Source organism: Diadema antillarum, unplaced genomic scaffold (genome assembly GCF_040938485.1).
Source record: "Diadema antillarum isolate AM-2024a unplaced genomic scaffold, OU_Dant_1.0 seq00000182_RagTag, whole genome shotgun sequence".
In the NCBI taxonomy this organism is placed as follows: Eukaryota; Metazoa; Echinodermata; class Echinoidea; order Diadematoida; family Diadematidae; genus Diadema; species Diadema antillarum.
This window is the reverse complement of record NW_027271249.1, coordinates 230,750-245,870: the sequence shown is the minus strand read 5'-3', so window position 1 is coordinate 245,870 and position 15,121 is coordinate 230,750. Positions and strand designations below refer to the sequence as shown.

At 36.4% G+C, this 15,121-nt stretch overlaps 1 protein-coding gene across 1 annotated transcript in view; it reads right to left on the bottom strand.

Annotated features, from left to right (window-relative positions):
- Positions 1-15,121, bottom strand: part of LOC139728507 (cAMP and cAMP-inhibited cGMP 3',5'-cyclic phosphodiesterase 10A-like) — a 28,612-nt gene that overhangs the window by 9,625 nt on the left and 3,866 nt on the right. The window contains exons 5-18 of the mRNA XM_071639444.1: positions 14,910-14,959; positions 13,388-13,419; positions 12,795-12,894; positions 11,994-12,087; positions 11,016-11,074; positions 10,173-10,223; positions 8,776-8,834; positions 7,347-7,398; positions 6,555-6,697; positions 5,565-5,657; positions 4,988-5,186; positions 3,809-3,957; positions 3,349-3,432; positions 2,216-2,366 (exon numbers count right to left, since the gene is read on the bottom strand). Of these exons, the coding sequence (XP_071495545.1) occupies positions 2,216-2,366; positions 3,349-3,432; positions 3,809-3,957; positions 4,988-5,186; positions 5,565-5,657; positions 6,555-6,697; positions 7,347-7,398; positions 8,776-8,834; positions 10,173-10,223; positions 11,016-11,074; positions 11,994-12,087; positions 12,795-12,894; positions 13,388-13,419; positions 14,910-14,959 (1,316 nt within the window). The remainder of the gene's footprint in view (positions 1-2,215; positions 2,367-3,348; positions 3,433-3,808; positions 3,958-4,987; positions 5,187-5,564; positions 5,658-6,554; positions 6,698-7,346; positions 7,399-8,775; positions 8,835-10,172; positions 10,224-11,015; positions 11,075-11,993; positions 12,088-12,794; positions 12,895-13,387; positions 13,420-14,909; positions 14,960-15,121) is intronic.

Sequence of the window (15,121 nt, the reverse complement as noted above, 5' to 3'; positions counted from 1 at the left end):
CACTATATTCCTATAGTTCCTTTATTTTATTTACAAAACTAGAAATGTCGCTATGGTGACTGGTATGCCTCCGCCATAATGCATGATTCTCCTAATATGTTTAGATAGTACATGTGGACAATGTGTGATTACATTTTCACAAAATTGGCAAAATATTAAAATGACAAGTTTGTCACAAATGTGTTGAATGTTCACCTTCCTTGACCTAGGTTTAATTGGATGAATAGGAGAGCATGTATTTGGGGATTTAAGGACTTCAACTTGACTTTGACCCATTCATACGTTTATGCATTGAGTAATTTTCAAGGTATGGAGAAAAAGTGCAATTTCTGTATTAAATAGTAAATTGTTACGATTGTCATCTGGCCTTTGACCCTAAAATTCATAAGATAATCACTGTCAGGCAGAACTTGCATAAATATGTAGTAAGTTTCAAGATAACTTGAGCCACTTCCGAGATATGGAGGAAAAAGTTAGTTCAGCACTTTCACTTGATCTTTGACCTTTTGACCTTTGAGGCAAAAAAATAAATAAATAAAAATAAATAAATTTCCAGAGAATCTCTATTAGGTTATACATGCATACACCAAATGTAAAAAAAAAATAATCCTGCCGGCATTGCACAAACATGAGGCAAATAGTAAAATTTTGAAGTATTGCCCTTGACCTTTGACCCCATGAACCCTAAATTCTGTACATGTACATGTATATGTGACCCGCTACAACAAAAGGATCCGAAAGTCGGGTAGGACAATTTCTGAAAATGGCATAACATTATTCCCTTACTCTTCTACTTTAATTTCATATATAGCACAACTCATATAAGTACTCGGTTTGCGGAGATATCGATGATTTTATTCGCACATGTCAAGTCGTTGTGGAAATCAGAGTTTCGAGAAAAACGCCTTCAAAGTTTTCCTTCCGACGCTATCATGATCAAGGGGAGGCGAGACAGTTTTCACCGCTTGACAATATAAGGTATGCTCCCAGCGACCTCCGCAATGTTCATTCAAGCTTAGCGCCAGCGGTCTACGCACAGCCAATCAGTAATCAGGATGCCACGCCCTGACCAATAAGATCACTCCCTCGTTGCTAGGGGTGGAGTCTAGCTGCAGCGCTAAATCCAAATCTTCGGACACGTTTCTGTTACGTTGAAAGTCAGAAAATCATGGCCCAGAAATATGCTGATTTCTTGCCTTTCCTTTGATCATTTAGCTTCGAAATTTCGGCAGATGCTGGACAAAACATTGGACTACAAAATTATGCCAAAAACAGAAATCTGATTGTTTTGACCAATTTTGATGATGTGATTTCAAACTCGGATTTTCTCGGCTCAGCCGTCTGCGACTTTAGGATCCTTTTGTTGTAGTGGGTCACATATATACTATGTTCCATGAAGATACCTTGAACAATTTCCAAGTTACGGAAAAAAAGTGAAGTTTTAATATTTGTACTTGACCTTTTGACCTTTGACCTCATGACCCAAACTTTCACCAGAGAATCTTAATTGGGTAATACACGTATACACCAAGTTTCAAGAAAATATCTTCAGGCATTGCATAGATATGGTGGAAATAGTGAAATTTTATGTATTTGACCTTGACCTTTTGACCTTTGACCTTGAGCATGTGCACCTAAAAGTTGATAGGCACAACTTCACCCCCCTGATACACATACACGCCAAGTTTCATTGGGATACCTCAAAAGGTTTTTTAGTTACGCTGTCCACAAAATTTGTTACAGACGGACGGACGGACAACCCGAAAACATAATGCCTCCAGCACCACTTTGTGGCGGAGGCATAAAAACATTTAATTTTCTTTAATATATCAACTATGAATTGTTGGGGAGGCATTATTGGAAGATCACAGTTACAAAGTGATGATAAGGTGATATTGTAATGTGACATTCTCTTCACTTTAATATATAGAACAGCCATGGTTATTCCACTGAGAAAAAAAAATACACCAATTATAACATCATCTCTACATCCAGTAGAGATGATGTATGAGGCATATAGATCCAACATTTTAAATGAATGGTCAAAAACAATCACAATGAATGGAGCATGGAGAAAAAAAAAAGACTTAAAAAAAACCCAAAGACATTCCAGTATCAAAAAAGTATGTTCAGGATTGATATATTAGAATATTATCTGCAATACAGGAATGCTCCCATACAGATTATAAAGGACACAATTAAAGCGCTGGCATACCTCAACTACCGTGAACTTTCCCTCACTCTTCATGAGCAGCATGTACATGGAGTGGGCCACGTCGAAGGCGTGGCAGAAGTTGTGGAAGGGGATCAGGCGGTAATTCTTGCGTACGGTCAGGATGAACCGTGCCAGTGTGGTCATGTCAAAGCTGTGAGTGAAGGTGTGGACAAACCAATGTTGGTGGACAAAGCAATGTTGGTGTACAGCTATGAATGAATTGGTAATTTGTTTTTACTACGAACAAGGTGTATAAGTGGAAACTGCTGCGTGATCAATTCTCCACAATGAACAAATTGTGAGTGGGGTGTGATGGGCAAAGCAACGTTGGTGTATGGCTGTGAATGAATTGGTAGTTTGTTTGCAATATGGGCAAAGTGTATCAGTGAAAACTGCTGCACAATCAAGTTTCAACACTGGACAAATTTCAGTGAAAATCACTTATTTAGCATTTTATAGATGAAGGTATCTGTACATAATTATAGAATAAATATATCTCTCAAAATATTTACAAACTATTTCATTGGGCTCGTTTTCACCAAGTATACCATAAAATCTGCACAAATTTTCACTCTGCAAAATAATGCAAAACTACAGTATACTCCTATGACAGCGCTGCCCCCTTTTAATCAGCCAAATAAATCAATTCTGCTCCTTTTCCAGAATATCACTATGAGGCAAGCAAATAAATGTATACAAACATTAAAACTTCCACAGAGGATGTAAGTATACTGGAGACAATTGTGATACATGTAGCTAGCATCTTTTCTTTCTATTCTAGATATCAAATTGAGATTCAAGCATTAAGGTCTGTTCCTTGACAGATAGAATGTGGTCATGATGTACTCAGCTACAAACTTGCATCAATACCTGCATTCTAGCTCCTGTGTCATATCTCCATTGACAAAGTCATCAAATAAAAGGTAAAATTTCACACAATATTTCACTTTGAATTTCCAAGCATACAGATCAAGCAGTTACTTTAAAATCAGGTTATACGAAAAGTTTCCTGATAAGCTCATTATTGACTGAGATGAATTATGGATGATTAAATGAACAAAACTGGAAGATTAAAAAGGAATCATATGTCACAGTTTGGCTATGTAGTCATCACATTGTGTAAAAGAACTTACTATGAGGGACCAAAAAGTCTGTGGGACATGTAGATGAACAGCTCACACAGGGAAGAGACGTGGGCCCTGCTGTGGAATTCAAACCTGCAGAATAAGCATACAAATACACATTTGAGATGGAAACACACATTTCCCCTAACAAGTACATGGGATAAAGATTTTCTTTGCTTAGTGTTTCAACAACAAACACAAACACAACCTCAACCACAACCACTACAAACACCAACAGACACCAAATCACCTCATAGAGATAGATGTGAAAGAAGAAAAAAAAGGAGAAGGGGAATGAAAAGGAGAAGAATAGAGAGATGAAGAATTAATATTACAATAAAAAGAGCAAGAAGAACAAGAACAAGAAGGGCAATGAAGATTAAAAAACAACAACAGCAGCAGCAGCAGCAGTAATGGCAATAACAAACAAAGGCAAGTAAAAGCTAGAGAAGAAGCTTGAGTGACTGACTTGTCAATGTCTTGGGGCATGGTAAAAGTCCTCTTCTGCCAGCTGTTGAGGAGCCGCTCAACCTGTGCCTCACTGCACGACGTGTAGTAGGATAGCTGCTCCTTAGCCACAGCTAGCTGGTGCTCGCAGTGCCGGTTACTGCTGTAGATCTGCGAGAGTTGTTCAGAAGTTTTTGAGCAGATTAAAACTATGTTTCAACAACCAAAAACAACAAAGTCTGCCAAAGGTTCACAAAATTGTGTATCGTGTACGCAATTGTGATGTTGTGCCTGCGATGGCACTTGTAAAGTAAATAAAATAGTCACTGAAAATATACACTTGTACACTATCTGTAAACAGATTTGGATACCATTTCTTTTGCTTTGGGATCTGCTTGCAATAAACAGTATGGGTGAAGACTTGAATGCAAGCACCAGTGATAATATCACTCTGTATGTTACACTGATTGCATTGGTTAATAAATGTGTCATGACATAACTGTGCAAGCTAAAGATTACAAAAGGAGAAGTGCTCTTGTCCTTTTCTGGAGTCTGTATAGTAATTTCTGAGAAGGGAAAAAAAAGGTACTGATATTTGTCTAAGAGTGGTGCGTCCATAATACAGCAAAAACAAGGCCCTTAACGGACAGTATCCTTTAAATTGCTGTCAAAGAAACAACATCTAAAATACTCTAGTTCATTGGGCTTCAGTCTACTTGCTACCATGTTAAACTGCAATCATCATTAGTTTTTAATGTTATAAAGTGCGTAATAATATTAAGACCCACATATAGCGATACAATTCTGGTGCAGTGGAAATAGTTTACATAAAAATTTGATTCATCGTGACATGCAACAGGTGGTTCCATGACACTTGCTCCTGTGACAACTGCTCCAATGAAATTTCTGCCTGCTAATCCACAAATAAATTCTACCCATAAACATACTCTAACCCTCAGCCTAAATCATCATATCAAACTGAAACTAAGACCCTATCAAAACCCTAACAATAGACCCTGAGTCCTTGGAGATAATAGACAAAACTGATTATAAAGTTGATTTTTTTTTTCATAAGTCTATGGCAGCTTGTGTGTTAAGGAAATCTAAAATCAATTTATATCTTTTGATAAAACAGGGCCCAGAGCAATTGTCGCAGGAGCAAATGTTGTGTTACTGCACAAAAGTACAGTTGACATCTGACCTTGGAGTAGTGCAAGGCCAGGGCGCAGTAGGTGGAGAACATGCGGAAATTGCTCTCGTCAGTGTGATCAAAGGACATGATCTGGCCGTCCGCGCCTATCTTGTTGATAAGCTGGACGACCCCAATGACCTCTCCGTGGCTAATGATAGGCATGCAGAGAATGCAGCGGGTGGCATACCCTGTTTGTAGGTCCACTTCTCTGTCACATTCCAAAAACAAAAGAACCATTACGAAAAAAAAGAGATTATAACAAAAGCCTGATGAATTGAATAGCAAGACATGCAATGCCCACAGCGCTCTATCAAAGAATTTCCAATAGAATGGTTAAAAATGAAATCGACTTAAACTTAAAATATCAGTTTGAAAGGAAATTCAGTCTTTGTTGTTGTATGGTGAGGTGGTGGTTTTTTTTTGTGTGTGTTTTTTGTTTATTCCAGCAATAAGCAGTGAAGACAACCACGACAGCAAAAGATCAGGCAAACATACATGTTTGACACATTATTCTTCAGCTTCAAATAAAGGCAACGCTACATTCTGCCATTCATATCTAGGCTGCCGTTGCTGTCATCATACACACCTGTTAAACCTGGGGTCCTTGTAGGCATCTGTGATGTTAACGACTTCACCAGTCTTTGCCACATGTCCAGAGATGCCCTTGTCAATCGGGAATCTGTCACAACACACAACAGCAAACTTAACCCGTTGAGGACGGACCGATTTTGCTACAACACGCATTTCCCATAGATACCTGCCCGAGTATACTCGGGACTCCTCCTCAATGGGCTAAGAAACAAACTCAGTCTCAATACAATACATTGTAAATTTCCTGAAACATTCCATCAATGAGTGGAGAAAACCACCAAGGTTTCATGCTTAAATATCTATACAATGCACTTCCATTACAATAATTACAAGTCATAACATAATTTCAGATACAAAGAAGTAAAATACAGGTCCCAAAACTATCACCTATATATCTTTCCCGATTTTATTTGTTTAGCTGTAACAAAATTTTGATGTAGTGAAAGAAAACTGCCAGTCACAAGGATTTCATTATGAATAAATTATAATTCGAGTCACCTGTCCATGGTAATGCACTTCCATTATAATAATTACAAGTCATAACGTAATTTCAGATACAAAGAAGTAAAATACAGGTCCCAAAACTATCACCTATACATCTTTCCCGATTTTATTTGTTTAGCTGTAACAAAATTTTGATGTAGTGAAAGAAAACTGCCAGTCACAAGGACTTCATTATGAATAAATTATAATTCGAGTCACCTGTCTATGGTAATTTTGGGGTTTTTTTAAAATCATTAGATACATGATGATGAGTATGAAGTGAAAAAGTAAAGAAAAAAAAATTACAAACTTTGAAATAACATCAAGTTTCTTAGGTGAGCTTTTTCTCTCATTCTTGCTGATTCTCCTGTAGCTTTGAAATCTGTTACTTGCTCATGACAATCATCAAGCGCAGTATATTCTGCACATGTTGATGCCTACAATAAGTTAACAATACTGCCTCAAAATCATGTGGGATATTTCATCTGCGAATAAAGAGCACCTGATCTGACTCTTCTTGGCAAAGACTGGTTTCCCGTCTTTGTCTTGTCCTTCGTCGAACAGATCAGCATAGAGCTCCTCAGCTTTGGCATCGACCAAGAAAAATGCGCACCGGTCTGCATTCACCAAGCTCTTGGCAAACATCTGAATGGAACGTTAGCATCGACAGGGTTGAAAATGAGGCTTCTCGAGCTTTCTCCTCATAGCATCTAATTCACATCTAAGACACTGACAAAATGCCTTGATAACTTCTACCACCATGTACCAGAATTGTTAGACCTTGCCATATCATCAAACACTAGCCTACATGGACGAAAAAAAAAAAAGTTGATATGAAATGAATATATCATCTTTCACATTTTATTGAGAGAACATCCTGTAATATATTTAAAATCAAAACCATTTTTTATGGTAAAGAAGAAATAATGCTGCGAAAAAAGAAAAGGAAAGGAAAGGAAAATACATCAAACATTATATTCCAGTAGCCAGTAGCACCACTGCATGTTTTTGGTGTTGCTAGCGCAGGAGATATTTTTCATATCATAGTATTACCCACCCAGGAATTTCACCATGCCTCTACTATAAAGTGGGTTTTAACCATTCTGATCAGCATTGAAGTATTATGATTGACGTTTGACGTTGCTTTGTAACAAAGAAAGAAAAAGTTATTTGAAAACATCTTTTTTTAAATAATCGTAATAAAACTATCCTACACACTTTCAAAATATATAATGGCACACCTCTGTCCCTACACATTGCTCTGAAAACATGTGAGAAGAAATCAATCACTTACCATGATGTGCTGACTTAGAGCATCAATGGCCACAATGTCATCAAAGATCACCCTGAAAGATTTATTTTTAGAGAGCATATTGAAATCAAGACTGTATTAAGCACCTCAGTAACACTAAGCAGAAGCAAATGATGTAACTAAAAAAAAAAGAATCACCAACAATACAAACATGAATATAAGTTTGCACTTGGCAATATGTCAGCTTTAAAGTACCAACACCACAACTGAAATAGAAGAGAAAAAAAAAAACACAATGTGAGGTTAAGAAAATCATGGAAATGCATGTTTCCAATTTCTTTTCCATAAAATATTATACATTAGAATTGTAATTAAAAACAAGAACACATTATTGAATGTCACAAAAATGGTGAGAGAGAGAGAGAGACAGACAGACAATGGAAGAGTGTCCTTTTTGTTACTGTGTCACAATTATGTCATTCATCTACTCCAGAGGTACAAGAATGGCCTAGGAATTGAGTAACTACAATATTTAATTTTAAGACTGTAACTTTTTTGACAAATAAAGATATCTTAAATCATTCCATAAAAGACTGTTGAAAATACGTCAAACAACTCCATGGTTACTGCATGGCAATGGCATATCTGATGACTGTAAAAACTTGCTATCATAACTTCATTTTGATGCTTCGAAAATGTTAGTGTCATGCTAAATTATAAATCATATTCCTGAATTTATTCAAGTTCATTTTGCTGAACAAATCTGAAATTAAACTGTAAAAAACAAACAAACAAACAAACAAAAATATAAGATGAAATTTAAAAATGGGTTTACAAGAAATGCAATTTTTCAAGTGAGAATCCTATATATAAAACAAAGTTGCACTTTTCAAAATATGAATTTTATGACCTTTGGAAATGATTTTATCTGCTTCCTACATCCGAGTATAAACTGTAGAGAGATACCACCACTTTTCATATGCAATGAGTAAAACAGATCATGTATGCATAGTCAACCAATTCATAACTGATTCATACAAATCTTATGCCAACTGCTACAAAAGTATAAGGAGCTGTTGGTGACTGCATAAAATCAGTTTGCTAAACATAAGGTAAAACCAAAAACAGTCAGCCTAGTCAAGACTGGTTCCTCCAACAAGTACGATATTAACTGAATCAGATTGCGTTTGTAGTTAGAATAAACCATATACCAATTTGAAAAGCAAATACATTTGTAGTTTGCTTACATTATATCTGATCGTATATACAAATCCTTCCGTAGTGATACACACAAAAAGAAATACTTACAAATTTGAACAGTATTAAAAAGTTAGCACTCCAATTCAAACTAGTTCATTCCAGAACAAAACAGTTGAAAATCAGTAATAAGTTAAAAACAAAGTCCCCAGGAATTCTTCCTGAACATGGGAAACAGAACTGTTCGTTGTTGTTTTAGTTTTTGTTGTAATACCTAGACACCTGTAGGAGGAAGTCGTTGAACTCTCTCTGTTTCATAAGTCCATTGCAAACCTGTGTTAAGTGTATCATTGCAGCATTCATTAAAGCTAGCTCTTTGATTGTGGTAAGAGGTAAGGAGCAACAGACCTTTCATACGCTCAGGTATTCTGAGATAAACATCTCTACAGATGTGTATCATAGGCTTCAAGGGCATAAATTCACACCTGAAACTTTGCATCACATGAAAAGTATTATTACTACAGTCTGTTCAAAAATGTTTCCTTACATCCCTCTCATAGATGACAATCTTTCACATAAAGTCTACAATAATATGATACATTACTGTAGGTACATGTATAAAGGGAATTCTTGATAATAGCATGAAAACCTGAATAACCTCTTCTTTTTCAAATTGATTACATCTTTCCTGTTTTTTTCAAAGCATCCATCATACCTACATAGAAAGCTCACAATGTCACTGTTATATTTGTAGCACTATTGACTCGTTGAGGACGAGTCCTGAGAAACTCTGGCAGGTGTCTATGGGAAATGTATGTTATAGCAAAATCAGTCCATCCTCAACAAACAAAGTTCACCTTCATAGACATGTGGGTTGAGTGAATGCAGCAATATTAGTAGAACATATCAGTGAGAGTTTGAGCAAAATTGGACAATCCGTTAAAAAGTTATGAATTTTTGAAGTTTCTGCTCAGTCATGGCTGGATGAAAAGACTAATATAGCTTGTGATGTCACATGAGTACAACAATATAAAGAAAGAATAAAGAAAATTCAACATATTTCCATTTTTCTCGCATAACAAAAGAACACTCAACTTCTCTCCTTCAGAAGGCAGGGGGAATAACATTACCCTTAACATACGTCAGTAGCAAATCAAAGAAATGTGCACTTTATTCAAAAAGTAAAGTTTTGTGAAATTCTCTTTTTATTTTCCTTATACAACCGCTGTATAGTTGTACGCATGTGACATCATACACTGTAGTAGTCTTCTCTTCCAGCAATGACTGCGCAGATACTTAAAATATTTGTAACTTTTGAACGGATTGTCCAATTTTCCTCAAACTTTCACTGATGTGTTCTACTAATATTGCTGCATTCTCTCAATCCTTATGTATATGAAGGTGGACTTGTCCTTTAAGAACTAGATCGAGAATGCAATGACTTTGATACATTTCTGCTGTGGCGGGTCATTTTCACTCTATGTGTTACAATATCACACTTTTCTATTTAGCACAGTGGCTATTGCTGAACCTCCCACAATGCTCATACTCTATATCTTATCACTCAGGTAAATTAAGTCGTACCACGAACAACAGACCAATACACATTTCCGCATCTGCTTCGTATCATTCAAGATCATCAAATGCTGAGAAAATATTTGTAAAACTTACCTGAACCTTATCAAGTGCAATGCCAACCCATGTGAAGTATGTTGCAGCAATCTAGCAAGAAAATATAAATGAACAGTATTAACGAATTCAAGACACACTTGCTTTTAATTTGTATTACATTTATTAGTTCTGATATCTTTGCTGTCTATCTGCACACTGGTTCTCTTTCAGAATTGCAGATGTCTGTCTGGGCAACTGTACTCATCTGTAATAAGTAAAATATTTTGGACCTCCCTGACATAAAAAGAAAATCAAATAATCTGTAAAACTAATACACAGTCCTGATGGATACTATAGCATGGTAATGTTTTTATTTTCGCAAATTCTGCAAGTCTGGTGCTATTTACGTATATACCAACACAAGAAAATATTAATTCTGTCCCAGCGTGAATGCTGTACGTCCATATCTCTCTGTCCATTTCTGTACTCTAAATTTGCAAACACTGATGAATTTGTTAAGTTCCAATTCACACACCAAAAAAAATATGTAGTATACATGACATACACAGTATTATGTTCTCAGATATGAGGTAGTATTCTACACCCATGTCAAATCATCTCTCATCACATTCCACTCAAGGATGATATCAATCAATGATTCCAAATCATATCACTTCTGACTGAGGAACATCACCAAATTTTCTCTTTCCATCTTTGACTTGCTCCAACTGATCTTGAATTCCTACAAAAATTTTCTGAAAATCCTACAGTGTTATAATTTGATTTTTAAAAAAGACAGCCTCTTTGAAAGTCCATATTATGGCTTTATAAAATAACAACAAATAATAAAATACACAAAACACAAAACAAATACACCAGCAAGTCGAGAAATGGCAGTCTTACCTGCATATCAGATGTGGTGAACGGTGAATTGCCTACTTTACGACTCAGCTCAAGGACAGCTGCATGTCATCAAAATTTACCATAGGGAAAAGTATGCTTAGACATGAAATACAATTACAGTGTGTAACTCATGTCTTGAGAAATCTAATGGATAATCAGTTGCCTGAAGATATTAACAATTGCATGAATTATATTGGTTCATATCACATATTTGATATCTGCCCTGCATTCTGGTGGTAGAGTGGCTCATTCACACACAGATTGCACAGTCCATCTGACCTGATAGCTCGGTACACCATATATTTTCACAAACTTTGCATGTTAAATGATACTTGTAAAATGAACAACTCGTGAATGAAGTGCCTCCAGTAACTAAATGCATAGTGCATTGTTTCGAAGGGCATGAAATAACATATTTTTTTGCCCAAGGACTTGCAATAAAGTGTATTTGTTTTTTATTCTGTCAATATGTTTCTTGGTTGCAAAATTAGTTCCATGTCCAAAATATCTTTAATGTCCAAAATATCTCTAATTTAAAAATCATGATTAGGCCTATATGCACGCACTTACAATATGATTAAACTGCACAAAATATGCAAAATGGCAAATAGCTGTGATTGCGTTGGCAAAGTACGCACAATGTAGCACATACCTCACAGACATAGCACGTACAATAAACTCAAGATTTGCAGCTTGATCCTTTGAAAGTTTTCATACATCATAATTCTCCATACTCTCTGATATTATGATCTTTTCTTATCTATGAAGGTACACTCTTTACTGCCAGCACTGCTCCCCAAGCGCTGCCAGCAAAGTGCCCAGCATTGCACTTGATGGTTAAAAAGGGGTAAAGTGGATTAAATACTGTAAACTAAGTGCACAATTATGCTGGTAGAATTTAAACTCAGGATCTCCCTGTGAGAGAATATAAAGAGCACTAAATGATCATATTGCGCTATCTACGGTCATTGTCCTTACCCACAATGTTACCATTGGGCTGTATTAAAGGCAGACACAGCACAGATTGGGCTAGACTGCCTTCTCTCCCAGTTCCCCGCGGGAAACGCTCGTCCTAAAATTAGTGATGGGTGCAATGTGGGAGAAATACAAGAACACACAGTGAAGGCAAGCAATCAAACAAGAAGACATTAGAGCACAAGCTAGGCCTTTGACACGCAAGGCTTACAAGCTTGTTGATATTGTTTCACATGTAACAAAATATCAAAGTCAAATGCTGTTCATTCTAAGGTTTCTATAAAGATAGAGACAAGTGTTTGGATGTCATTATCTAACAAAAAGCCTCTCCATTGTATTGAAATGAACAGCTTCTCAAACCAGTCCGGTTACAATTACTAAAAATCACTATTGTACAATTATAACAAGTGGTGGTCACAAACATTCCCTTTGAAAATTGCCTGATGGCAGTCCAAGTGTAATGCAGTTCTATCCCCGGGCTTCTGAGCTTCAACAGTATGAAATGACAATAATAAATGAATTGACCTGCTACACATTTATTGAGATCACACTTACTGATATGACATTATACTCAATGCAAGAAATGTGAAAATCAATAGTGCATAATGCCATTATAATGAGGGATTCAAATGTCAAACTTATATAAATTTAGCACTATCATTTTCCAATATGAATAACATTGACAGATAACAACTGATTGTAGGGAGAATGGATGAGAAGTCATACAAGACTAGTATAATTCGTAAGTAACAGCTTCAAGCTGTAAAAACTCAAGTACTTGGAAGACCAGCCGCCCACACTTACCCCAAGGATGTCTGGTGACAGTACTGGCTGCAAACTCTGAGCCACGTGAGCTGCTATGGTGGTTCCAGGCAGGATTGGTGCGAATGGAATCACTTGGATGCTGCAACCAAACAAATATCCATACCAAACTTAAGTTCTTCAGAGAGACAACTGTAGTTATACTTTAGTTATAGTTATAGTTATAGTGATAGTTATAGTTATAGTTATAGTTATAGTTATAATTCGAGTTAGAGTTATAGTTATAGTTATAGTTATAGTTATAGTCATAGTTACAGTTACAGTTACAGTCAGAGCTATAGTTATGGTTACAATTATAATTACAGTTTCAGTTAGTTTTATAGTTATAGTCAGTCATATTATAGTCATAGTCATAGTTATAGTGAAAGTCAGAGCCATAGTCATAGTCAGAGCCATAGTCATAGTCATAGTCATAGTTAAAGTCATAGTTACACTTACAGTGAAGTTTCGGCGTGCTGATTCCATATGCCTCAGGTAGCAAACATAGTTGATGATATCTAAAGCAGACTAATATTACCTACTGTACACATTCTTTAATTTCAGATTGCTCAGTTTGATAAGAAAGGAGCACTTACCTATCTTCCACATCACTGCAGAGATAGAGGGACTGTCAATAAAGATCATAAAATATCAAAATACAGTCAGGCTTTGTTATGCTTAAAGAAAAAAATTGATGGAGAACAACATTTATAGCTGTGCTGTGTTTTATACATTAACTTTGGTGTTCAAATTGAAACTGTGCATTAGATGAATCTTTCACAAGTGTCATATTCGCAAATTGGGACTAGCAAGATAATTTTGCAAGTGGCTGGATTTGTTAATACGAACCACAGAGACAAAATGGGTAATATGGTTCTTTTACAGAAAACGAATTAGATATGTCCTATTGTGGAGATGATGCATGGCATAAATTTGTTGTATGGGAGGCAATATTTTGCAAGTTGTTAAATTTGTAAATTTCTGTCAACTCATGACGTGTTTGCTTGTTTGTTGTTACTTGTTTTTTCATCATTAGCATAGAACAGACTGGGAAGACTTTCTTTTCTTTAACAGAGAAATCTGAGCATTACCCAAAAAAACTAGAAATGTCGCTACAGCAACTGGTTATACCCCCGCCAACCAACATTTCATAAGCTTTGGTCAAAACAACATTTCATAAGCTTTGGTCAAAAAACTGAGGAAGTAGTTAAATCCGCAAGATCTTTGCTTGATCTTCTGCCATTAATATGCCGTTACCATGGCAACGTACTTTCGGGTACTGTCGAAAAATGCGTCTTGCACATCTACAACCAAAGGCACACATCTGTACCAAGTTTCATGGAAATTGGGCAAAAACTGAGGAAGTAGTTTGCAACACAAAATTTTCCATCATTTTGGCTCATAATATGTGAGCTGTTACCATGGCAACATACTTTTTGTCACTGTCAAGAAATGTGTCATGCTGACCTATATCCTAAGACAAACATTCAATATGAATTCCATGAGAATTGGAAGAACACTGATGAAGCAGTTTTGCCATGAAGCATTTTGCCCTATATTTTACCAATAATATGCCGTTACCACGGCAACGCACTTTTTGCCACTGCGGAAATATGTGTCTTGCACATTAACATATTCAGATGAACATCTGTACCTAATTTCATAAAAATTGATCAAAAACTGTGGGAGGAGTTCGCGACGCAAGATTTGTACCCATTTTTGCCCATAATATGCCGTTACCATGGCAACGTACTTTTGGGTACTGTCAAAAAATACGTCTTGCACATCTACAACCCAAGGCACACATCTGTGCCAAGTTTTATGGGAATCGGTTGAAAACTGAGGAAGTAGTTCGCGACGCAAGATTTGCAACGGACCGACCGCCCGACCGACCGCCCGACCGACCGCCCGACCGACCGTCCGCTGATTCCTATATACCCCCTTCAAACTTCGTTTGGCGGGGGTATAAAAAAAAAAATGAGGAAAAGGCAATTCTGCTACAAAACATGGGATTTTGCCACTTTTGAAATTCATACAGAGCACTAGGTTTACAAAAATTTATACCACTTAAAAAAAAAAAAAAAAAAAAAAAAAAAAAAACATCAAAATAATACTTACGTCATCCTGGGCACCAACCATAAACAGAAAAGACTCGTCTGCATTCACAGCTGTCAGAAAAACCAGACACCAGTAGATAACAAAATAAATGTGTATACAGCTGTATTTGTACATTAGGTAAAATATATACTTTCAATGATTGCATTATGGTGATGCAGCCTACACTGCACAATCTCTGGCATGAATACAACTGCATGTTGCTCATCAGTATA